At 47.7% G+C, this 25,402-nt stretch overlaps 3 protein-coding genes across 3 annotated transcripts; 1 reads left to right on the forward strand and 2 right to left on the reverse strand.

Annotated features, from left to right (window-relative positions):
- Window positions 1–5,014: 5,014 nt before the first annotated feature.
- Window positions 5,015–16,609, reverse strand: SURF6 (surfeit 6). The gene is made up of 5 exons (XM_080927165.1): window positions 16,468–16,609; window positions 13,529–13,729; window positions 13,147–13,235; window positions 8,440–8,640; window positions 5,015–8,306 (listed from the first exon to the last, which is right to left on the reverse strand). The coding sequence occupies exons 1-5, from the start codon at window positions 16,559–16,561 to the stop codon at window positions 7,827–7,829; spliced, it is 1,065 nt and encodes a 354-aa protein (XP_080783291.1). The 5' UTR covers window positions 16,562–16,609; the 3' UTR covers window positions 5,015–7,826.
- A 667-nt stretch (window positions 16,610–17,276) lies between these two features.
- Window positions 17,277–22,574, reverse strand: MED22 (mediator complex subunit 22). The gene is made up of 5 exons (XM_080927541.1): window positions 22,522–22,574; window positions 22,278–22,408; window positions 21,007–21,087; window positions 20,090–20,298; window positions 17,277–17,932 (listed from the first exon to the last, which is right to left on the reverse strand). The coding sequence occupies exons 2-5, from the start codon at window positions 22,398–22,400 to the stop codon at window positions 17,743–17,745; spliced, it is 603 nt and encodes a 200-aa protein (XP_080783667.1). The 5' UTR covers window positions 22,401–22,408; window positions 22,522–22,574; the 3' UTR covers window positions 17,277–17,742.
- A 167-nt stretch (window positions 22,575–22,741) lies between these two features.
- Window positions 22,742–25,348, forward strand: RPL7A (ribosomal protein L7a). Its single transcript, XM_080928091.1, has 8 exons — window positions 22,742–22,810; window positions 22,992–23,112; window positions 23,451–23,600; window positions 24,019–24,159; window positions 24,348–24,427; window positions 24,681–24,811; window positions 25,014–25,083; window positions 25,200–25,348. Exons 1-8 carry the CDS (start codon window positions 22,808–22,810, stop codon window positions 25,302–25,304), a joined length of 801 nt encoding a protein of 266 aa, XP_080784217.1. The 5' UTR covers window positions 22,742–22,807; the 3' UTR covers window positions 25,305–25,348.
- Window positions 25,349–25,402: the final 54 nt, after the last annotated feature.

A 25,402-nucleotide genomic window follows, 5' to 3' on the forward strand; every position in this document is an offset into this window, starting at 1 on the left:
GAACCTGGGGGCTTCTTTGGGATTGAACAACAGCTGCCGGTTTATGCCTGGTGTCTGCCTGCTCAAAGGACTGGGCTGTAGCTGCTCAGTTGTATTTGATGTTTGCAACACATCTGAAGGGCTGAGAAAGAAGATTAAGCTCATTCCAAAGCACTAGTGCTAGCAGGTCCACTCCCCACACTAATAACTCTTCTCTTCCACTACCTCTGCTGGGTGGTGGGCTAGAGAAGTTAAACCCTTACTAAAAGTAGGTGGCAAAAAATGTATGCCTCCAGAGCTCTGTGAGTTTGAGGCCAGTCTGATCTACAGAGAGAGCCAGGGATAAACAGGCCATGAAAAATCAAAAAGGAAGAAAAGATAAAAGGAAAAGGTTTGAGAGTTAGGATAGTACAGATAGAACGCCTGAGCAAAATCAAGATGGTCTAAGGCACACAATTACCAGTGCAGAAATCAGTGGGGGACTGTGAGACATAGTGAGACGCTTACAGTAGAGCGAATTGTGCTGGGGACTGGCCTTGGCAGAGAGTAGGCTCCAGAGAAGAGCAACGAAGGGAAGGGAGGCTCAGACACCGGATGTCATTCGCTTCGTGAGAGACCGGACAGTGAGGAAGCACATCTCTCTCTGCATGGCTCCTCCCACTCTGACAACTTTATTTATACACAGAGCCATTTCCTCAGACATTTTATGCATTGATTACACAGCTTTCCAAAATACATTTTCTTCTAAACGTCTTCTTTGATTACGCAAGACTAGTGAAAGGGGAGGAGTTTTGGATTGCTTCTCCTACTTTTCCAATATCTAGAGGTTGGGTAATTGAAACATATTTTCTCTGAATGCGGACAGCACTTACTGGGGACCCAGGTTGATTTTTACAGTAGAGCTTACCAACAACTCCTGGCTCCCACCTGGGATCCCATGGATCCTGTATGTAGAAAAAGAGTGTCTCGTGTTGCTGATAGAAGAAGTGACAGATCCATGATCCTAGCATATGTATCTGACAAGGCCAATATGGGCAGCCCCCATATTCATCTGGCCATTTTTTACTGACATCTTTTGTCTAGTCAAAGAGAAAGCAAGTAAAGAGATCATAATATTTAGATGGGATAACCCATACAGGGATGATAACAATTTGGATTGGTTCCTGGCATTCAGAAAGACTTTGTTATCTGTGAGTTTCTTGAACCTTGAATCTCCAGATGTATGGACTACCCTGGACAGAAACAAACAGCAAGGGGAGAATGAAGCCCATGTCTAATGAAGTAGTGTTGAGCCCAGCAGAGTGGAGTCTCATTTTCCGAAACTGGGGACAAGGTGGGTGATCTCGGAGTCTTCTGGAGCTTAACAGAGCATGGCCCTGGTAGGGTCGGTGTATATGGAGAATGTTTATGTGGAGGGACCCAGTGAGAGAATCCCTCAAGTTTAGCAGCTGTAGGTATCACAATTATCACCTTAACATCAGGGAAATGCAAATCAAAACAACCCTGAGATTCCACCTCACACCAGTCAGATTGGCCAAAATCCAAAACTCAGATAACAACAGATGCTGGCGAGGTTGTGGAGAAAGAGGAACACTTCTCCACTGCTGGTGGAGAAGTTGTAAACTGATACAACCACTCTGGAAATCAGTCTGGCGGTTCCTCAGATAAATGGACATAGTACTACCTGAAGACCCAGTTATTCCACTTCTGGGCATTTACCCCAGAGATGCTCCAACATACAACAAAGATACATGCACCACAATGTTCATTGCAGCTCTATTTATAATAGCCAGAAGCTGGAAAGAACCCAGATGTCCTTCAGTAGATGAATGGATACAAAAATTGTGGTACATTTACACAATGGAGTACTACTCAGCTATCAGAAACAATGCCTTAACGAAATTCTTAAGAAAATGGATGCATCTAGAGAAATCATCCTGAGTGAGATAACCCAGTCACAAAAGAACAGACATAATATGCAGTCACTGATAATGGGATACTAACCCCAGAAAACTCTGAACATCCCAGAAACAACTTACAGACTGTGTGAAGTTCAACAACAACAACAAAAAAGAATATATTTTAATTAAAATAGAACTGTATCACATCCCCCTTTCCTCCCTACAGCCCTTCCTAGTCTCTCTCCTATCCCCTCAAATTAATAGCCTCTTTTCCTATATTATTGTTACATAGATACATATGTGTATGTATATGTACCCACAAATACTTAATTACAGCCTTAAAAATGTATTTGTATACTTTTATGCAAAAATGCTAAAAATTTGTACATTTATCTTTGTTTTTTAAAATAAAATAAAAAAAAATTGTCACCTTAAAAGGACCCGGCCATTTAGGAGAGAGGAATGAGGGCTGATGGTCTGGTGGGGACAGAAGAACTTGGTCTCCAATGTTGACACACAGTAGACAAGGCTCAGTGTGTGGCCGAGGTAGACAGTGGTCAGCACAGCTCCATAGGAGAGCAAAGGTGGCAAAGTGACGGGGTGAGTGGATGGTCTGGGAGGGGAGAGCATCTAGGTGAGAGCCCAGGAGTTAGGAGCAGAAGTTTGTACCAGTTCAAATGGTGAGACTTGGAAAAGCCTTGGGAAGACCTCACAGTCTGAAAAAAGCCAGAGGTAGGAGTTTTACCAAATCAAAGTGAAGTTCCTGTGCCAGTTTGACATGCATGGTTTTTAAAAAGCGGTTGGTTCTTTCTACCTCACCTGAAGATTGAGGGTGGTGGGGAATATGACAATGCCAGGGGATGTCTAGAGTCTTAGACAGAATTTGAGAGATTTGGGAGGTAAACTCAGGACCATTGTCTGACTGGAGGGAAGCTGGGACACAGATTTGGGGGATGATCTTTTGGAGGAGGAAATCAGAGACTGTCTGAGCCCTTGTGTTAGTTGTGGGAAATGCCTCTGCCCACCCTAAGAAGGTATCTACCAAGATCAGGAGGTACTTGGCATGTTTGACAGTAGCATGTGGGTAAAGTCAAGTTGCCAGTTGGTTCTAGGAAGAGAACCTCAGGCTTTATGGGTAGGAAAAGAGACACTATGTTATTTTGAGTTGAAGTTGGACATTTTGACAGATTTTGCAAGAAACAGTGATAGATTTTAAGGAACTGAAATCTTCAGGAGTAGGCTGTAGATGAGTCTTAACAAAATAAGACAACGCCTGGCTGTTAGGATGGAAGAGTTGGTGAAGATAGGACAGAGCTTGTGTCAGAGGCTGAAAGGTGGGGTTGCAGGTTGCAGTGTGAGAATGTCCTGGGGAGGGTGAGTCGAGTCTAGGCCCCTAAGGGCTGCAGCTCTAGCTGCCTCGTCTGCTCAGTTGTTTTCCTTGTAGACAGTGGAGCAAGTCACCTGTCTGGTGGGATGGGAGGCCTTTAGCACGGCCATAATTTGGTTTCCATTAGTTACTGATCCTCCTTTAGTCATAAGTAACCCACACTCCTTCCAGATGGTAGCATGGGACAGGATATAGAAAGCATATTTGGAATCTGTGTACATGTTAAGGGATTGTTCCCATGCCAATTGAAAGGCATGGGTAAGGGCTTAGTTCAGCCTGTTGATTTGCGGTATGGGCAGGGAAGGCCTGTGCCTCTACCACCTCTGTGTCTATGGCATAGCCAACTCTTCTGGTCCCTTCATGTAGAGAGGAGCTTCTATCTGTATACCAGGCCGGATGCAATGTGCCCTCCTATATGTGTGAAGGATGAGGTTCCTCTAAAGCTTCACTGAAGGAGTGAGACAGGGAGTGGTTAGCCTTTGGTGGAGGAAGACTTGAAATATTGAGAGGCAGGCATGATTGGAAGGTGAGCGTAGGGTCCTCTATTAGTGCTACCTGGAGAGAAAGAGCCCTGGAGGGAGGCAGAGTCTGTGAGCCTTTGTAAGTTAGGAGCTGTGACAGGTTATGAGAAGACAACCCAAAGGTTAGGTTTTTTGACTCTCAAATAAGTTCAGCAGCTGCTAAGGTACAAATACAAGATGCCCATCCCTGGATGGCCAGATCTAGTTTTTTTGACAGGCATGCTACAGGTGCAGAAGAGTGCCCCAGTTGGTGACCTAGGACTCCAAGGGCAAATCCCTTTTTCAGTTACATAGAGGGAAAAGGACAAGTCAAGTCAGGGAGATGTAAGGCTGGAGCCTTTGAGAAGCCTGTTGGAGCTTGGTAACAGGTTTGAGAAGAGGTTTGTGGGTGGGGCCTAATGCTGCTTCATATAAGGCAAGAGAAAAGAACCCAGGAATATTTAAAAAGAAAAAAAAAAAACTGGCTATTCCTAGGAATGATAAAATGTCTTCCTTTGTAGAAGGAATGGTTAGAGACTGAATTAGGTTTTCTTTCTAAGGCCTTGTGGGTTGGGGTAATCATTAGCCCAAATAAGTGACCTGTGAAGAGCGGACAACTGGACTTTAGAAGGTGAGACCTTGTACCCTAACTGGAAAGGAAGTTTAGAAGAACACAGGTGTCAGCCTGGCTAATTTTTAAGGAAGGACTACAAAGTAGAAGATCATCTATATACAGTACATCTTAGATTTAAGGAGAGACAAGGATGGGCTGGAGAGATGGCTCAACAGTTAAGAACACTGTCTACACTTCCAGAGGTCCTGAGTTCAAATCCCAGCAACCACATGGTGGCTTACAACCATCTGTAATGAGATCTGATGCCCTCTTCTGGTGAATCAGAAGACAGCTACAGTGTATTTATATGTAATAAATAAATAAATCCTTAAAAAAAAAAAAAAAAAAAAAAAAAGGAGAGACAAGGACAATAGAAGCCAGGGCTTGGCCAAACAGATGAGGGCTGTCCTGAAACCCCTGAGGTAGAACAGTCCAGGTAAGTTGGGTACAGAAATGGGTGCCAGGATCTGTTCAGGTAAAGGCAGTATGTCCTGTGGCTGGGCATCTAGAGGGATAGAGAAAAACCACACCCAATGTTGAAATAGAAATCTCTGCTGGGGTCCACACAAACCACAACAAGCCAACACAGTTGCACATGGAGAGGTTTAATGAAAGGAGACAGGAGTCAGGGCTGAGAAAGAGAAGAGAGGGAAGGGGAAGGGAGGGGCAGCCTTTTTAAGTGATTAGTGAAGTCACTTGCTCCCAAGTGTAGGTGGGCATCTGAACTGGTATACGCTGGGAATGTCTGTTTCCACGGCAATGGATGTGCTGGGTCCCTGTCACCTATAGGTGGCACCATTGGTGAAAGCAGAAGTGGTCCTAGTGCAGGGATAGCATTTGAAATGTAAATAATATATATCCAATTTAAAAAAGGAAAAATAAATATTGTAAAATACCATTGTTATACTATGTTCTCATGTACAAAATAAATTCATTTTCAGCTAAAACAGTTTCCCTCTTCCAAAATGGATGCTAGTGTCAAGTTGACAAAAGCTAATCAACACACCAACACATGAACACACACAAACCATGTGAGTGCAAGCGCCTTAGAAGCCAGAAGAGGCCTTTAGATCACTCTTGAGCTGGAGTTGTGATCTCCCACAGTAGTGTGGAGATCTGAACTTGAGTTCTCTGAAAGAGCAGTACACACTCCTGCCTTAGGCATGTCTTACTCCAACTGTTACTGTTACTGCTGTAGTTAGTGGGTGAACTTAGAAAGATGGAGCCTAACAAGGTGGATTAAACCCTCATGCAATAGCCAACTTTATTCAGAGCATCAGACAATTTATATCCGAAGAGTGTTCTGAGAGGACAAGGCTGTTCACATGAGAGGCTGTATTTAACTATCCATGAGAACAACCATGCTTGGAAACATCAACTGAGCAGTAAGGTAATATCCAGTCAACTCATTCCTTCTTACTACACACGAAAAGGGCACAAAAGCATCTTCCGAGAACAATTGTGTGACTGGAAGACTGAAGTTACAGGACTCTTCTATTCTCTTGGTCTTCTGAGATGAGTCAAAATCCTGCTCACACAGCTCATAGACCATGTTCCAACATTTACCAAAGGTTCCAGGGAAATGACCATGCAATTCAGACTTCAGCAAAGTAAATGCACTTAAAAAGGGTTCTGTGCCTGCCATAGCTAACCATGTATAAAGTTCCACTACTCTTATTTATTGGGTTTCTGTTTGCTGTCTTTACTTTTTGAGACAGGGCTTCTCTGTGTATCCCAGGCTATCCTGGAACTTGCTCGGTACACCAACCTGGCCTCAGATTCAGAGGTCCACCTCTCTCTGCCCCTCTGCCTCCACCACCTCTCTTCTACCTCTGCCTGTCCATTCCTAGTGCTGAGATTGAAGACCTGTTCCACCATTGCTGGGCATTCATTGGGTTCTTTCTTTTAAAAAATATTATTTATTTACTGTATATAAGTACACTGTAGCTGTCCTCAGACACAACAGAAGAGGAAATCAGATCCCACTACAGATGGTTGTGAGCCACCATGTGGTTGCTGAGAATTGAACTCAGAACCTCTGGAAGAGCAGTTGGTGCTCTAACTGGCTGAGCCATCTCTCCAGCCCTTTGGGTTCTTTTTATTGCTAATACAGAGTCCTTCACTGCAGGTGAGTTTGACCTCAGATTCATAAAAACTTAAAAGTAGTACAATTAATAAGTGTAAGTCTTGAGAACAGGGTGCGACCTTGCACACATGCTTTGATCTCAAATCAGTATCAGGTTAGGATCCTGTCTAGAATTCACAACTTTTGAAATGACAGGCCCCTCAAGGAAGAGTGAACCTGAGATAAAGATACACATAGGACAGTACCAGAAAGCCCTATTAGACATTTTAAAGCTCCCCCCAACCCCAAAAAAGCAGCGCTTTTCATTTCTATTTCTCACAATTTTAAGTTGAAGGTTGACCGTGACAACAGGCACACAAGGAAAAATGACCTGTGAGGTGGTGCGATGGTTTGTATTTGCTACACCAAGGGAGTGGCACTAGTAGGTGTGACCCTGTTGGAGTAGGTGTGTCACTGTGGGTGTGGGCTATAAAATCTTCATCCTAGTGTGTCTGAAGACAGTTACAATGTACTCACATACATAAAATGAATAATTAAATCTTAGAAAAAAATTCCTCTTGTGCCTAATGTGACAGAGACTTGATATGCCAGGGTCAGGGGATACTATAACAAACCCCCCGTTCTTCACCGTGCCTCGCCTCTCAGGTATGCTTATTAAGGAGAGACCCTTAGTGCCGTGTTCAGGTCTTTGTGTCTTCCCTGCCATTCACCAGCACTGGTGAGTTCAAGGCCAGCCTGGTCTACAGAGTGAGTTCCAGGAAAGCTGGGTCCACATAGAGACATTAACTCTAAAAAAACAAAGCAAACAAAAAGGACTCAGGCATTGTAGCAGTCCCAGCACTCAGGAGGCTAAGCAAGTTCACAACCGAGGGTACATGTCAAAAGCCCCGTTCAAACACCTCCCACTCCTCAAAGAGGGCCAAGAGGACGTCCACCCCATCAGCAACAACATATATTCTAACATGTAACAGCCACACACGGCGTGGGTTAGCTATGAGCTAATGAGCTCTCCAATCAACTCCTGAGACTCAGAACACTGGGGGGTACCTCACCCCAGCCTCTATCCTGACCCTGGAGAATTCAGAACACACATACAGACACACCCCTCAAGACTTGGGCACAGATCCCCTTGATCCCTCTCAGGAACGGGAGGACATGGTCCTCCTTAAGGATGCTGCTGAAACATCCTGGCACACAGTCAGAGATCTCACTATGGTTGTGCAGTGCAAGAACTGTGTCAGCCTCACACGGGAGACCGTCTGTCACCTACACCTGCACTAGCACCGCATACCATCAACCCTCAAGGATGGAAGCCAGGAAGGGAAGGTGCCCAGCCAGGAACTTGGCAGGTATAAACTGCTCAGGAGAGGCCTGCGCGCTCCAGGTCCTGGGGCAGCACCCGGCCCTTCTTTCGGGCCTTCTGCAGCCGTCGCTCAGCCCGAGCTGCCTTCTTCTTGCGCAGGTTCTGGCGCCGCTTGTCCTGTCGCTGTTGCATCTTCTCTACCACATGCTCCGAGCGCTTCTCCCACTTGCGCTGCCGCTGTGCCCGGCGCTTCTCTTTGCGCTTCAGGGCCTCCTGCAGCAGGCGTTCATCATCCCTGATCTTCACACCCTCAGCCTTGTACAGCAAGTTGGTCCACTTCATCTTGGCCTCAAGCTCCTGGGCCTTGCCTGCATCCTGATCTCGAAGCTCCTCCAGCCGCCCCTGCCGTGCCTGCAACCGTTCCAGCAGCTGCCTATAGTTCCTGCCTGTCAGTGGTGTCAAGTTCCCTTTCACCTTCTGCCGCTTCTCCTTCTTGCGCTGGGCCTTGCTGGCTGGCTCCTCTTCAGTCACTTCCACCTACAAGGAAGAAACTCATCAATAACCCCAAATCTCACCAGTGTCACAGATCAATAGCTTTCATCACCTTAGGCGAGAGTCACCAGCAAGAGACAGAGTTGGGCCAAAGGCACTCAGCCCAGATAACTCTCACCTTATTAAAGATTAGTCCTGATTCCTGTAGCCCCTTGCAGGCCATTTGGGGGGGCGCCTTGACTGGCTCCTCCTTTTTCTCAGCCTCTGCAACCTGCTGCTTTGCTCGGAGCTCCTTCCGCTTCCTCTTCTTCCGTTCCCTCTCCTGCTTTCTCCGCTGTCTTTTTTCTAGAGTGGCAGCAGACAACTCCTTGGTGCTACCCTGTGGGTAAAAGATAAAAAGTAGAGGGTTCACTCCTTAGGGTTCTTAACCTCTAAGTCCCTTATCTGACATATGGCTGAAATGAAAGGAAAGCCTCATGCAGGCCACAAGTCCACGGTATCCGTGTTTCACCAATAGTGATAAGTAACACCAGTATGTTGAGGAACCCCCAGTTAAGAGTTCTGACAGCACAAGAACACTCCCCCATTGCTGGCGAGTACAAGCTTGCACAATCACTCTGAAAATCAACTGGGGAGTTCTCAGAAAATTGAGAATAGTTCTACCTCACAATCCAGCTATGCTTTTCCTGAACATATACCCAAAAAATGCTCCACCATCTGACAAGGGCACTCGTTCAACCATGTTCATAGCAGCTTTGAGTAACAGCTAGAAACTGGAAACAATCCAGATGTCCCTCAACTGAAGAATAGATAAAGAAAACGTGGTTCATTTACACAATGGATTATTACTCAACTATTTTTTAAAAAAGGACACCATGAATTCACCATGGCAAATGGATGGGACTAGAAAAGATCCTCCTGAGTGAGGTAACCCAACCCAGACCCGAAAGGATATGCAAGGTATGTACTAACTTATAAGTGGGTATTAGTCATAAAATATAGGACAGCTACACTATAATCCACAGACCCAAAGAAGCCAAAACTTAAGGACCAAAGGAATGATGCTTAAATCTTTCTCTGAAGGAGAATTAAATAGACATTGGAGGTGGATGGAGGGGGGTAAATGGGAGGGAGAAGGGATCAGGAGGGGAGTGGGGGAGAGCAGGAGAGAGAGAATGAAAATCAGCAGCAGGCAGGCATGTCTAGGACTTACCAGAGAACTGCAGCCAAGGGAGTCTATGGGGGTGACTCCAGCTGAGACTCTTAGCAGTGGGAGGCATTAAGCCTGAAGTAGTCCCTTCCAGTAGCCAACAGGACTCACAGTGGAGGGATAAGGACACCAACTGTGATGGTCTGAATAGGCTTGGAAAGGGATTGGCACTATTAAAAGGTCTTATTGGAGAAAGTGTGTCACTGTGGGATGAGCAATGAGACCCTCCTCCTAGCCACAGGGCAGCCAGTCTTCTCCTGTCTGCCTTTGGATGAAGATGTATGAAGATGTAGAACTCAGCTCCTCCAGCCCCATGTCTGCCTGGACACTTCCAAGCTTCTGCCTTGATAATGGACTGAACTTCTAAACCAGTAAGCCAGCCCCAATTAAATGTTATCCTTTATAAGAGTTGCTTTGGTCATGGTCTCTCTTCACACCAATGGAAACCCTAACTTAGACAGAAGTTGGTACAAGGGACTGGGATATTACTGTGATAGGCCTGACCAAGTTTTTTGTTTTTTGTTTTTTTTTTTGGGAAGAATGAGGATTTGGGGATTCTGGATTTGGAAAGCCATGGAATACTTTAAGTGGGGATTAATTAATGGGCCATCCTAGTAGGAATGTGGAAGACCTGCTGGCCCAAGAGGTTTCAATGAAGTATGTGGCCTGTTTTTTGTGATATTTTGGTGAAGAACATGGCTGCTTTATGCCATTGTCCAAAGAGTTTGCCTGAGGCTAAGGTAAAAAAATTTAGATTCATTGCTTTGACAAAGGAAGTCTCAAGACAGTCTGGCATAAATTCTATTGTGTGGTTACTGAAGTTCACTTTTTATCAAGAGCATTTTAATGAAAAGAAGCAAGCTGAGAAAGGAAAATTATAAAATGTATTGTAATCAAATGAAATGAAGCTGAATCATACGTTCAATGAGATAAACAGATTTAGGGAGTGGTGACTTTTGGGGCAAGATCCCTCCCAGCTAAGGTTAGGTCCAAGCATGGTGGTACATACCTTAATCCCAAGAGCAGATCTCTGAGTTCGAGGTCTACCTACAGAGCAAGTTCCAGGACAGCCAAGCTTAGGCAGTAAAGAAGTTGAAAAATAGAAAGCCAGTGATAATGTACTAGAACAAGGGGGCCAGATTTCAAGCTTAGCAAGCCGCAGAACTTAGCAGCTTTGGCCACATGGCTCTGGCTTTCAAGTCCAGATAGAAGGGACTACTGGGACAATTGATGCTGGTTATCTGGAGCTAAGAAATTAGTGGTGATTAAGAGACCAGCATCACTGCGGTGAAATTTTCTGAGAACACAAAGAAGCTCTGTTCCAGATATAGGCAAGGTTGTACCTCATGCTGCAGCCTAGACTTGATAGTGTAGAAGAATCATCCAGGTGGTACTGGTTTTGAAGGCAAGAAGTGGTCTTGTAGAATAGAGAGGCTTGGCACTGTGAGAAGTCAGGGAAGGCCACTGTTAAAGGTACAGCCTCAGTTGACGGCCCAGGAGTAAAAGGGTCTTGCAAAGTTGAGGCTTGGCACCATGAAGAAAGCCTATGAGAGGCCATTGGGGAAGCCTAGTTTTAGCTGAAGACCCTAGTGAATTGGAGATGCCAGATCACTGGGACGATCATCAAGAACAGCAGCGGCAGTGGAGTGGATCAACCTGAGCGTAGAGAGCTACAGAGGCCAGAGCTGGAGAAGTGGCACCAGCCCTTTGGAGGAGCCCAGAAGATCATGTGTGGATCCTAGACACTGGAACAAGAAGCTGTGAAACTGAAGTTAACTTGGGGACCCCAAGATGATAAAGATGCCAGAGTCATAGGATACCTGGTAGCAGAGAGTGGAATACTCCAGGAGAAAAAAAAAACGTTGTTGCAGTCAACAAAAATGAAAAGGAGTTGGAGGTTGAAGACTGCTTTGACATCAGACATGGAGATGCAGAGTTTGGAGTTTGCCCAGCTGGTTTCCTGTCTTGCTTTGGGGATTACAGTTAAGGAATTGGATGAATCTCAGAAGAGACTCTGAACTTTTAAACACTGTTGAGACTATTATAGACTATGGGACTTTGGAGGCTGGGCTATATGTATTTTTTATGATGCTGTCTAGGTATGGTCCCCATAGACTCATGTATTTGAACAAGCCTACTGGGGCCAGGGAGTGAAATGTGGTGGGTTGAATATGATTGGCCAAAGGAATGGCACTATTTAGGAAGTGTGGCCTTATTAGAAAAAGTGTCACTGTGGGGTGGGCAATAAGACCCTCCTCCTAACCACATGGCAGTCAGTTTTCTGTCTGCCTTTGGATAAAGATGTAGAACTCTCAGCTCCTCTAGCCCTACACCTGCCTGGGCACTGCCATGCTCCCACCTTGATAACAAAATGAACCTCTGAACCAGTAAGCCAGCCCCAACTAAATGTCCTTTATAAGAGTTGCTTCCATCATAATGTCTCCTCACAGCAATGGAATTCCTAAGACATCCAGACAAAACCTACCCACAAAACCTTCAACCAAAAAATGAGTCCTGTCTATAAGATGCACATGGACAAAGATGGAGCAGGACTGAGAGAATGAACTACCAATGACTGGCCCAAATTGAGACCCACCCCACCAGCAAGAACCAATCCCTGACACTATTAACTATACTCTGTTATGCTTGCAGACATAACTCTGACAGGCTCCACCCAGCAGCTGATGGAAACTGATGCAGAGACCCATAGCTAAACATTAGATGGCGCTCAGAAGGTTTTATAGAATGGAGATGGGGGAAGGAGGGGATAGGGACTCCACACAAAGACCTATAGAGTCAACTAACCTAGACACATGGGGACTCCCAGAGACTGAACCACCAACCAAAGAGCCAGCATGGGCTGGACCAAGGCTCTCTGCACATATATAGCAGATGTGCAGCTTCATCTTCACGCAGCTTTCCCAACAGCTGGAGTAGGGATTTGTCTGTGGTCTGGTGTTGCCTGCCTGTGGACCCCATTCCCCTAGCTGCACGACTTGTCTGTCCTCAGTGGGAGAGGATGCACCTAAAGCTACAGTGACTTGATGGCCAGGGTGGGGTGATGCCCAGTAGGGGCCTCCTCCTTCTCAGAGGAGGAAGGGAGGGGGAACAGGAAAGAAAATGGGGGAGCTGGAACTGGGATGATGTAAAGTGAATTTAAAAAAAAAAAAGATTTATGGTACCTGTTCCCAGGCACCTCCAGCATATCAGAACACTTCATCTTGCATAGGGTCACCCACTGTCCTAGAGTTTAGAACTTAGGTTGGGTTTTTATGATGGAGTGCCTGTCCTAACCACTGTATCTTCTTCTCACAGACTGTGTACCTGACCAACCCAGGCCTGTGCTGCAAGGTAAGGGCCTTGAGCCTTGACCCCCATCTCTTAGGGACCTGGAGACCTGACAGGGAGGCGACAGGGAAGCCAGCACCGTGCAGCAGAGTCAAGGCTAGTCAGGACGCTGACCTTTAGAGGGACAGTTCAGGCTGTGCTTCCTGAAGGACACAGACTTTCCAGGAGGCAGATGATACTGGGGACTGAGGTACTCCAAGAAAGGAACTACACCTGCCTACCTCAACCAAGAGGTGGCCTGCATCCCACAATAGCACAGAAGTGGGGAGGGAAAATATTCTACAAGCCTACTACTACTCTGGATACTCAGGAAGACTCCCCATTTACCTGGCCCCGGGCCATCTGGATCTTTTCATGCAGCCGCTGTCGTAGGAAATCCAGTGCAAAGACAGAATCGGGTGCTGTGCCCTGGTTACCTGCAGGAAAGAAAGCTGGGCTGAAGGAAGCTGCCCTCCTTCCACTGCTCTTCCTCCCTACCTCCCCCAGGACCTCTTGTGGATTTACAGGCCACCATTAAGTTATACCCAAACTCCAGATCACTAGCAACTGCATTAGGAGACTGGTCCCTGTGACACAGAAAAAGAAACAGTGCCTTGTCATCTGGTTGTTATGCAGCACAGGACAAAACCTGCTAGCACTGTTGAACAGTGGGGACATTTGTATTCAGGCCCATCCCAGACCTGACCATACATAGTCTGGAGCCACTCACCATCAGGGGATCCCAGGGAGCTGGAGTTCTCTTGTTTGGATACCACTGGTTTCTTGGCCCTAGAAGAGGTAGGAGACTTCTTGCCCAGGGATTTAGTCTTGTGCTCCACAGTTTTCTGTTCCTGCTTCTGAGATTTCTTTTGTGTTTTCTTCCTTTTCTTTTTTGGGGGTCCAGCAGCTTCTGAGCCTTTTGTTCTGACAGCTGAAATACAAAACAAGCTAAATCCCTTCTTACCAATTCAGTAAAAAAGGTGATCCAAAGAGCCAAGAGGTTATGCCAGCACCACCTGTCCAGAGCTTACAGCCATCAACTGCCTGGGCAGCAGGCAGCCATACATCTGTAATCCCTTAGCATCTGGAGGCTACAGCACTAGAATTTTGTGCCGAGAGTATGATGCCAGGCTGGGCTCCATAATGAAATCCCAGTCTCAAAAGAGTAAAAATAAATTAGCCACCCTCTTCCAGGAAGAAATGGCGGTGCTGCCAGACACTTTCTCTGAACTGCCCAAAACTCAACCCTAGGCTCCGGGATAGCAATTTTCTCCTAAATGAAACCTGCCAGCAGGGTGTAGAGGGACACGCCTTTAATCCCAGCACTCAGGAGACAAAGGCAGGTGGATCTGAGTTTGAAGCCAGTCTGGTCTTCAAATCAAGTTCCAGGACAGCCAGGGCTACACAGAGAAACCATGTCTTAAAAATAAAGTCTTCCATCTTAGAGGAACACTCCTTAAACTCAGGAGTTTAAGGACACTCCTTAACCCAACACCAAGGCTTCAGGAAGTTCCTGAAGCTGACCAGATTCACTAGGTCCCCTCTCCCCCAAGCATATATAAGGTTGAACATCACTTAGTCAAACGAAAGTACATGAAATTCTCTTCAGCTGTTGAGCTGCCTGCAGGTTGTGCAGTGACTTCAGTTCGCCAGCTTATGTGACCCATCACCCATGCTGGGGTAAGTTTTGCTTAAATCTGCTTTTGAATCATTTCTGCTCCTGTAAGTCACCTCATAAGGATCACTTCATTTACCACTTTGGTTCTGTCAATGAAATTTCTCCAAAAGAAGCTGTCTGAAGACTGACTGAGTCATTTGAACTGCAGAGATATAGAGGTAGGAATGTTGCATATCTGGAGACTAATTACTTTATCTCAGGTTAGCTGTATTCCCATGAAGAACTCATTCCTTGCCCATCTCCATGTGACTAATAGATAATAAACCTTTTGGAATCTAGTAACTTAGCAGACCAACCTAAAAATTAAGGTTATCAGCACCAAGCATGGTGAAGCATGCCTTTAATCCCAACACTATTCCAGAGGCAGAGGCAGGTGGATCTCTGTACATTCAAGGCCAGCCTGGTCTACAGGACTTCCAGGACAGTCAGAGCTACACAGAGAAACCCTGTCTGGTGAATAGGAGGGAATATCATCAGCATCTAGTCCAGAAAAAGCTTTCCTCACCCTGCCGAGCCTACCTGACAGATTTGTTAAACTTGCCTTGACTTTGTCCTGTAAAAGTTCAAGAAACTGCTTCAAGTATTTTTCCCTTGGAAAATGGAATTTGGGGTGACCTAAATCCATGTTTCATGCCATGATCATCCCAAATGGCCAGAACAAACTCTTCCCCATGTTTACGGGCAGCTGTGGGTTTCTGTATGTCTTGGCTGAGGAGATGCTTGTGTCTTCCCACTCGATATCATACAACGGGGCTCACACACATTAGGCTAGCGCTCTAACACTAAATCATATTTCCAATCCTCCTTTTCCTTTTTGTAAGTTTATTTTTATTACATTTTAGTCATGTGCATATATGTGTGGAGTATGTGCACCGTAAATGTTTTTGTGGAGTCTAAAAAGGGATGGATGCTGGAACAATCTGGTCCTCTCTTAAGAGAGTAGATACACAGAACTATTGACCCATCTCTCCAGCTCCTTCTTTTTACTTATTTTTTTAAAAACAGGGGATATTAAGCCAGGCAATGGTGGCACACACCCAGCACTTGGAAGACAGAAACAGGTGAATCTAGGTACAAGCCCAGCCTAGCCTACAGAGCAAGTTCCAGGACAGCCAGGGCTATACAGTGAAACCCTGTCTCAGGAGAAAATAAATAAACAAAAAGTCTCAGTATGCAGTCTTGACCATTTGGAATTCACAGTGATCTGTCTTGCTTCTGTTTGCCAAATGCTGGTGTTAAGGGCATGTGGACCACAACCCCCCCCCCCCCAGACTAGTTTACTTTTGTGAGTGTTGCAAGTATATATGTCTGTGCATCAAGACCATCCCTGGTGCCACTGGGGTCCAGAAGAGAGTGTTAAGAGCCTCTAGAACTAACTGGAGTTAGGGTCTATTGTAAGCTGCCATGTAGGTGCTAGGAACCAAATCTGGGTCCTACGCAGGAGTAACAAGTGCTCTTAACCACTGAGCCATATCTCCACCCGCCCTTTTTACTTCTTGAATTTACTGAAGTTGCTCATACAGAGGTGAACATATCATGTAGACCAGACAGACTGGCGGGCCTTGAACTCGAGGTCCTTCTCCTCAGGATCCCCACCAACCAGGCCCAGACGCAATTAACTTTTTATGATGTAAAACTTGCTTCCACTTTCAATGATGAGGAAATGTTACCGTTTTAAACTAAACAGCCAAGAATGGAGTGTGAATTCTTCCAACATATGAAACACGTTTACAGACAACTGAAAAACATACGCCAGTGAGAAAAGTCTTTCACACTCCCAGTAGCAAACACGTTTTTCTTTCTGTTCGAGTATGGTAATCCCTAACTCCCTCCCACTTCATCAGCGTCCTGGGCTCAAGCCTTTGCTGTTTCCACCTTTGCTGTACCCACCCGCTCGAATTCATATCCCTTGTGGTGGGTCAGTCCCCGACCTAGGACAGCGAGCCCCTTAAGACGGCGTCCGCTCCCAAAGCTCGGTCCGCATGCCTTACCCCATTCTTTCCTCTGGCGCTCAGGGGCAGGCTGCACGCAGATCTTCTTGGCCAAGTCCTGCAGATAGGTATCCTTGGCCAGGAGAGAAGCCATGATGGTAAGCAGGGATAAAGCTACAATCGGAGGTTCCCGCGACCGAGCCCCGCCGGAAGCACGGGGTACGCAGGTACCACCAGCAGAGCGGCGTGACCCCGCCGGAAGTACCTCATGCGCAGGCGCCGCCACAAGAACACGATTAGCTCGAGCGCACCGGAAGTAATCTAAACTTCACTTTAGCAAGCCAGCCAGCCCCGGAAGCCACAGTGTACGCAGCTGTTTCCCATGCGGAGCTCGATTAACCATGCCCAAGGGGCTGGCTAGTCCTTAATCTGGAGGCGTTTCTCTGGAAAATGTAACCTGTAACCTGAGAGGGCTGGGCTTCCGCGGAGCTTCAGACCCTCACTGCCTGGCAGATCCTGGCTACTACAGCTTCTTTCCCTATTATTAGACTGAACCCCTTCCAAGCCCATGGCCAGTTCCTCTAAGATGCAGGCATGATAGCTCTAGGGTGGGATGGCAAAAATAGGTGGCATCCGAGGTACAGGAGCTGCAGTCATACAGCTTGCAGTAATAGCAGATTTTTAATTCATTTACTGTATGTCAAACACTTACTAGATGCTAGGAGCCCAAAGCTATACGAGGAGGGGTTGTTACTCAAGGAACCCAAGAGCAATCTTGGACTTATCAGGAAAGAAAGACAACAGCAGAGAAAGCTTATGTTTTATTCAACAGTCTCATCACAAAAGTAGCAGAAGGAAATGGTGGAAAATCCAGGAAGATGCCCAGACTAGCTGCCTTTAACAGTCTTGCTTGGACTGTCAGCTGTGACACAAACTTTTATGCCCAAGGCAGTGGACAGGCCTCTATTTAGAACCTGAGCCTAAGGATGGGTGACTGGAACTAAGGTCCACTGAAATAACTCACAATTCTAAACAAGCTGAGGCTGTCTTCCTATCCCACCACCCTCCCTATTCAAGGTCTTCAGCAGGACAAACTTCCACCTGGCAGTCAGGAAGGTAGCCACCTGCCTATAAATAACTGAACAGCATTCCCCAACTATCAAAGGGAATTGGCCCTGGCCTGACCAGGTTCCTGAGGCTACATGGCTCCTGATCCCAAAGTCCCCAAGGGAGCTAATACGGAAAAAAGCTAGGCTGTGGTGGGTAACCACAGGACTTAATTCTGATAAACTAGGACCCTAGGGAGGGCTACCCTGAGAGGGTACCCCAAGAGACTCAGGTGTGTTCTGTAGGGCCAGGGACACCACCATGGGAGTGGACAGGGGCTGCAGACTGCAAGGGACCAGCACCAGTCTCCGGGGACGCCAGAAGAGGGGCTGAGAGGCCATCAGCAGAATCTGTGTCGAGGTCCAGCCTCCAGTAAGCTTCACATAGAGGCAGGTCATTAGCTTCGCAGAGACTTGAGCTTTGCCACCATAAGAAACCCCCAGGAGTGACAGGAGCAGGCAGAGGAAAGCCAGGGAGGGGAAAGCAAGACAGACGCAGAGTTAAGAAATGAACATCACCTGACTGCTTCCCCCTTTTCTCTATGCTGGCCCTTCAGCTAAGCGATTCTGGCCACTCTTACATCCAAAGAAAGTGTCAACAGGCCATGTGACTTAGACAAACTCTCCCCCATGGGCCACACATCCTTCCTGACACATGGGACTCTACTTGTTCCTATTGGTCTCCTCCTACTACCCACCCCTTACCAGTAGGGTAGTGATAAGACTTTACAAAGAGCTCCTGATGGCACAGACCTGTTTCCATCTCTACCAGGGTCACAATTATAGGTCAGCAATACAGGTCTGGGCATTTCTCTATATACCACTAATCTAGCTCTATAGTTTTAAGCATTCCCTCTCCCGACATTACAAAGGGAGATATAGGAGAAAGCAAGCATTATGCCTCAGTGGTCACCTGGAGCACATAGCTGTCTAATATTCACAAGGCCCTGGCTTTCTCCCATGCCTGCCCCCAGCAGTCTCTCTCAGAACTATCCAAGACAAAGGAGTAGCATCCCCAGGAAAGTGGAGGGAAGGCAAAGCCAGAAGGAGCAAGCAGTTAGTATACAGGCAAGAATATCTGTGCAGAGGGGAAGCTGAGCAGCTGGTGATGTTGTGGACATGAGGTGGATAGGGGCAGACAAAACCTACTGCCTCACCTACAAAAGAGCTCTGCCATTTTAAGAAAATTCATAGGCAGAGGGGCAACTGCTTTACCATGAGGAATATGAGAGGTAACTGCCCAAAGAGGACACAGGTCATCCCAAAAACTTATGCATGTGATGCAGAGGGTCTGAGGCTTTACAAATGTGGCACTCTGGGTTCCTGCCTGAGCAATTTATCCTCTTAACCCCTGTATCAGGGCTGAGCTATTGTCCCAATACTGATCCACCCCAGTGTCCTTGAAGCAGTAGCGGCCTAAAAGGTAGTGACAAGAAGGTGTGAAGGAACTCACCTTGGGTGGGTATAAGTCTCTGCCATTTGGGAATATAGTAGATACTCCCACTTTTCTGCTAAGCTGATGAATATTGGGACCAAAAGTAACTCCAGAAGGTAACTCAGAACTACCGAAGCTAGGCAGTGACACCAAGTCTAAGGTGGGAGCAAGCCCGAGAGCACACAGCACTGCATATCTGTAGCTCCTACTGCAGCTTCTGGGCAGAGGCAGCAGACCTACCACAGGGGAAGACAGGCTTCCCTAGGGAGGGCACTGCTGAACACAACCTTAACTTTGTGCTAAGGGGTGGGGCAAGGCCTCCATTCTCCAGCCTCGGTTTCCTCCATACTTTACCCTGGACTCTTGATTTCTCAAGGCCTCTCTGGACTGGAAGTTTCAGGTTTTAAGATTATAAGTAGCCCTGTAGCGAGCTAGACACAGACCATACCTGCTGTGTCCTCTGGGACACCAGGAAGCTCCAGCTCTATGAATAAGGCTGAGCTGACCAGAACCAGGACATTCGTATTCCAGGCCCAGTATTCAAAGCCACTCTCTACTTGAGTTCCTTACTCCTCCTTCCCAGGGTTCCCCATCTTTACACTGTGGGTTGGATGACATTCACATGAAACTGAATCTCTGAGCAATCAGTAGGAAGGAGTGTCCCAGAAAGTGGACATTGTTATGAACCTGGAAGGCCACAAGGGGCCAATCCAGCCTTGACTGAAATGTCTAGACAGACAGATTTAAAACAGTAAGGCACACTGTGTCACCCAGGAGGGCTTCCTCGCCCTTTTCTGGCCACAGCCGCTGACACACAGCCAAGTCCCGTGTTTTCACCCCTCTTCCTGAGGGGAAGGCCTGGGCCCTGTGTTTTCACCCCTCTTCCTGAGGGGAAGGCCTGGGCCCTGTGTTTTCACCCCTCTTCCTGAGGGGAAGGTCTGGGCCCTGTGTTTTCACCCCTCTTCCTGAGGGGAAGGTCTGGGCCCGATGGTGGCTGGCTGTGATTGTCTGTCCGTCAAACGATCTAGTCAGGGGCTCTGCTGCCAAGGAGAACTTGGAAAAACACAAGGCCACTGCAGGCCCGAGCTGGTCTGGGCAGGCAGCAGGCACCACCTGCATGGGAGTCCAGCCCTATTTGTACCTGGACGAGTAGTACTCCTCCTCCAGCTCATACAGGTCAATGGAGACCTCATCCCGCAGGGTGATGAGCTTGCGATCACACTCCTCCTGCAGGGCTCGAAGCTGCTGGTTACGCTGGTCAATGGCTTCATTCACAGATGGGAAGTCATTAAGGATCAGAAACTGCTTGAGATCAGATACCAGCTTCATCAGTGACTCACCAGCTCGGACCTGCACCATCATAATCAGGTTAAAATATGAAAGGAGACAGAGACAGTGGCCCTGCTCTGTGGAATTGGTGCTGGGTCAACAGTGTGTTCTGGAAGTCTGTTTTATGTTCTGCAAAGAAAAACACTGCCCTGTACAGAGCCATCTGTGAGGACAGAGGCACAGCCAGGGAGGCAAGATCAGCACCTTCCATCACCACAGGTTGGGCTAAGTCTGCTCACTGCGAGTTTCCTTCACCAGACACACCACTCACACCTTGCACACGTCATGTGCATTCCACTCACAGCCAACAGAAACCGTGCCCTGAGTTTCCTCCTGACTTGTCATTTCCCAGAAATGGCGCAACTGCAAGCTGGACAGTCACAGGCGTCCGTATTCCACACAGCTGCTGGTACCCACTGCACAGACACTTGCCTACGGGCTTTCCCTGCAAGATCAAGAGGGGCTCACATTTCACACTTGGTTCATTCAGCCAGGCCTTTGCATTCACAACCAGCCTTGGGAAACCTTCATGTTCACAATAACAGCTGCCTTCCTCCTCACTACCAACACAGAATGGACAAGGCCACCTGTCAATGTAGCCCTCCTCCCAGTGCCCCGGAGGGGCACTCTCCTAAGACATGCTCTGCCCACCCGATTTTGTTCCCTCGTTTTTCTCTGCTACTCGACTCCACCCACAACCCACACAAGTCTTCTGCCCCATGCACTCACGATGTTGGCAGCTCGAACGTTCATCTCGTAATTGTCCTGTTCGCCCTGAGTAGCCCGAGACACCTGTGTCTCATCCTCAATCTGAGGGCAAAGAAGAAAGTCGAGAATCAATACAGGTAGCTGCCACCTGGCTTACCTGGCTCACAGGAACCCAACCTTCCTGCAGACCCAGAACCCTACTTCCTATCTAGACAGCTGGAAATGTCCATTCCAACCCCTTCTTGTTCTCTGGGTGACAATAGATGACTGATGTCAATAAGACACTGTCCAGTCTTTGACAACGTTTACCAAAAAAAAAAAAAAAAAAGTTCAGTAAAGGGCTAGAGAGATAGTTCATCCAGTTGGATTCCCAGCAACCACAAGGTGGCTCACAACCACCCTCCTCTTCTGTCTTGCAGGTATATGGGCAAATAGAATGCTCATATACATAAATAAATAAGTCTTAAAAGAAAAGGAAGAAAAGATGTTCAAGAAGGGATTAAAAAGACACAAATTTTTTAAGGCAGGATTTCATGTAACCCAGGCTGGCCTGAACTATATGGTTTGGTCAGTGCTAGGGAAACACAGGGTTTTGTGACTGCTAGGCAAGCAAGCACCTGACCATCTCAACAACATCCCCACCCGGAAAGTGGCTTGTCAAGTGATCCCTCCTAGGCTAAGCACCACGTTGAGTAGTTGACTAAGCAAGGCTTTCTCACAAAGCCTGTTCTTAGCTTACAGGTAGACCACCTAGAGACTGACACAGACCTCAGTGGGCTGGAGGCTTCTCAGAAATTATTTAGAGTAGCAGTCCTTAACCTATGAATTGTCTTTCACAGAGGCTGCCTAAGAGCATCGGAAAACACTGATGTTTACATTTTTATTCACAAGAATAACAAAACTACAGCTATAAAGTAGCAACAAAGATACTTTTATGGCTGGTGGTCACCACAACATGAGTAACTGTATAAAAGGGTTAAACTCATCAGTCATCACAAGAATCTATGGCATGGGTAAAACTCAGCCCAGGTGGCTAGTGCCCAGTAACGTAGAGCCCTGGCAAACGGGCCAGAGTTCTGTACTGTTCTACCTACGCTTGACACTATTTGGCTCTTTTATTTACCTGCTGACCCACTGCTATTAAAAGCCTCATCGCTCCCACCGCACGGGTCGGGTGAGTCTCATTCCCTCTGCAATCCCCCGCTCCTGTAAGAGTCTAGACCTATGTACCTAGGCCCCAGGGAAAGCCAGTTTCTGCCTTCTCCCATGGCTTCGGAACAGCTAGCGCGCACCTTGGCCGTCTTGATGATCTCGGTGAAGTTGTCCATGATGGACTTGATGTCGTCTTTGAGGCGCTTGTTGTATGACTGCAGCAGCGTCTCCTTGCTCTGGGGCAGGGCTCTCTGCTGGGCCATGGCGGACTCTGGGTGAGAGGCACAGTCCGGTCCGACCTGAACCGAGTTCGCAGAGCTGGGGACGGGGGTTTCCGCTACAACAGCTCTGTCCGCGAACACACGCCCAGCAACAAGCCCTTACCGCGAAGATACAAAGCGCCCACTCCTTCACGTCGCTTTCGTCCCTGCTCGCGCCTCCCGCTGCCTCTCAGAGCCAGCCGTCTGGCGCTGGTTCTAACCAGCCCGGAGAAACGCGCAGCCACGGCTCGGCACGCCCCCCCCTCAAGCTCCGCCCTCTCCGGAAGAGTCTGGAGTTCTTGTTACTTTAAATTCAAAATCCCGCGCAGGCGCCAACTCTCGCGATCTCTGCGGACGCTTACTTATCACCCACAATTCCTTCTTCTTTCTCTCTCCTCCAGCCGAGCAAGATGGTAAGTGATTGTGGGTTTGTGCGCCATCCGCCTCCATCCGCCATCTGCTGCCGCCTCGGTCGCGCCTGGCGCTTCGGGCCACTCGCGGGAAGGGAGCGACAGCGAGCGGCGCTTAGGGAACGACTCCGCCACCCGATGGGATGGCGGAAGATACAGCCTCACCAGGTTTCTCTCTTTCCAGCCCAAAGGGAAGAAGGCCAAGGGGAAGAAGGTGGCCCCGGCCCCCGCCGTCGTCAAGAAGCAAGAGGCCAAAAAGGTGGTCAATCCTTTGTTTGAGAAAAGGCCCAAGAACTTCGGCATTGGTAAGGAGTGGCGTCAGGGTGCCTTGCGGAGGACAAGGCGCCGGCTTTGGGGACGTTGAGTCAGGCTTTTGGGAGTGGGGACGGGCGTTGCACAGACGCGGGTGGCGTGCCTTCGAGGGCCACCCTGGCTTCCAGACGGCCACCGCGGATGCTTCGGCTGTAGTGTTAGAAGGGAAATGGTGCTCGTGTGCAGATGATGTGAAAGAATATTTGCTATCAGAAAGATGGTGATGACATTTGAACCACCAAGATCGCTGATGCACCGACACCTGAGTGCCTCCGCTGCAGGCCGGCACGGTGGAAATGCCTCGGTTTCAGTGCTCCTCTTTGCTTCCCAGGGCAGGACATCCAGCCCAAAAGAGATCTAACTCGCTTCGTCAAATGGCCACGCTACATCAGGCTGCAGAGGCAAAGGGCCATCCTCTATAAGCGGCTCAAAGTACCTCCTGCCATTAACCAGTTCACCCAGGCCCTGGACAGGCAAACAGGTGAGAGTCTGTGGCACGGAGACAGTTTGGAGTTTCCAGAGATTGGAATTGGTCCTGAGTTTGCTTTTATTGCAATACATGGCCACGTTTAAACAGTCATATGGAGGTATATAGATGGCAGGGAGGGAAGGAGGAGGGTTCTCAGTTCCTCCACCAGAAACGAGGCAAGGTGGGGAAGCAGTTGAAGAGGGGCCTAGTGTTGATCTCCAGCTTCTCATCTGTGTATATTCCGCAGTAGGGTAGTTTTGTGGGGGGTTGTTGTGGAGTCAGTATGTACACCAGGTGGACTGTGACGTTAAGAGTTGGGCCTGAGCATGAGACTGCTTGCAAGGTAGCCCCAGCACTCAGGAAGCTGCTAACCTGTCTAAATAGGTAGAATTTCAAAGTATTCAAGTTTACTCTAATTGAACTTTTCCAGCTACCCAGCTGCTTAAGCTTGCCCACAAGTACAGGCCAGAGACAAAGCAAGAGAAGAAGCAAAGACTACTGGCCCGTGCTGAGAAGAAAGCTGCTGGCAAAGGGGACGTCCCAACTAAGAGACCACCTGTCCTCCGAGCAGGTCAGTGCACTCACACACGCTGAGAGGGTGGTGGGGCAGGCTGTGCAATGATGTGTGAACTTTACCTGAAATCACAGTGGAGAGTAAATCGAGCTTTTTAACCCTGAGTCACAGCTTGGTGGGGCTGCTTTTTTGTGTGTTGTGTGACTAGCAGCCCCAAGCACTCAAAGTGTGGTTGTGTGTTCTAGGAGTCAATACAGTCACCACCTTGGTGGAGAACAAGAAGGCTCAGCTGGTGGTGATTGCCCATGACGTAGACCCCATTGAGGTAGGTGTGGGGGGTTAAGCATCAAGTGCCAATAGGGTCCCACCTTGCTTCTGGAAGGGTGGGATTGCTTTTGCCAAGTTTGAAGAACCTGAGGGTCAGATCTGTGTGGCTCTTGCAATGATGTGACTCTTTGCCTGAAGTGACCTTGAAGTGTAATTACTGAGCTTTTTAACCCTGAGCAGTTGCCACAAAGTAGCAGCACAGCTAGCTATTGCTTCTGCCAGAACAACCTACAGCTCATGCTTGCTTCTAGCTGGTGGTTTTCCTGCCTGCCCTGTGTCGAAAGATGGGAGTGCCCTACTGCATCATCAAGGGAAAGGCCAGGCTGGGGCGCCTGGTCCACAGGAAGACATGCACCACTGTTGCCTTCACACAGGTTAACTCGTAAGTATTGTCTCTCCTTTGTGCACCCACACCTCACCCCCTCAGCTTTGACACTATTTGCCAATGATGGTTAAGAATTTCTTCACCTGAATCAACTATGTGGTCATACTGTTGTCTGAGGCAAAAAAAAAGTGGGGGAGGGGGACCAGGGGCAAGTTACCTGTGCTTTCCCACAGTAACAAGGTCTTTCATTACCTTTCAGAGAAGACAAGGGTGCTCTGGCTAAGCTGGTAGAAGCTATTAGGACCAATTATAATGACAGATATGACGAGGTAAGCAGATCTATACAGGCTGTGGTTTTGATTGGTACCTTAACCACTGTGTATAAAATACTGGATGCTTTAGATGTAAGGTGTCAGGCTAATGGCTACTGTTTCTGTTGTTTCAGATCCGCCGCCACTGGGGAGGCAACGTTCTGGGTCCTAAGTCTGTGGCTCGCATTGCCAAGCTAGAAAAGGCAAAGGCTAAAGAACTCGCCACTAAACTGGGTTAAATGTACACTTAAGTTTTCTGTACATAAATATAATTACAAAATTATCTACCGTCTAGTGGTCTTTGGTTATTTGGGTTGGTACAAGCTGTCCCCTATAA

This window comes from Micromys minutus, assembly GCF_963924665.1.
Source record: "Micromys minutus genome assembly, chromosome: 13".
Classification (NCBI taxonomy): Eukaryota; Metazoa; Chordata; class Mammalia; order Rodentia; family Muridae; genus Micromys; species Micromys minutus.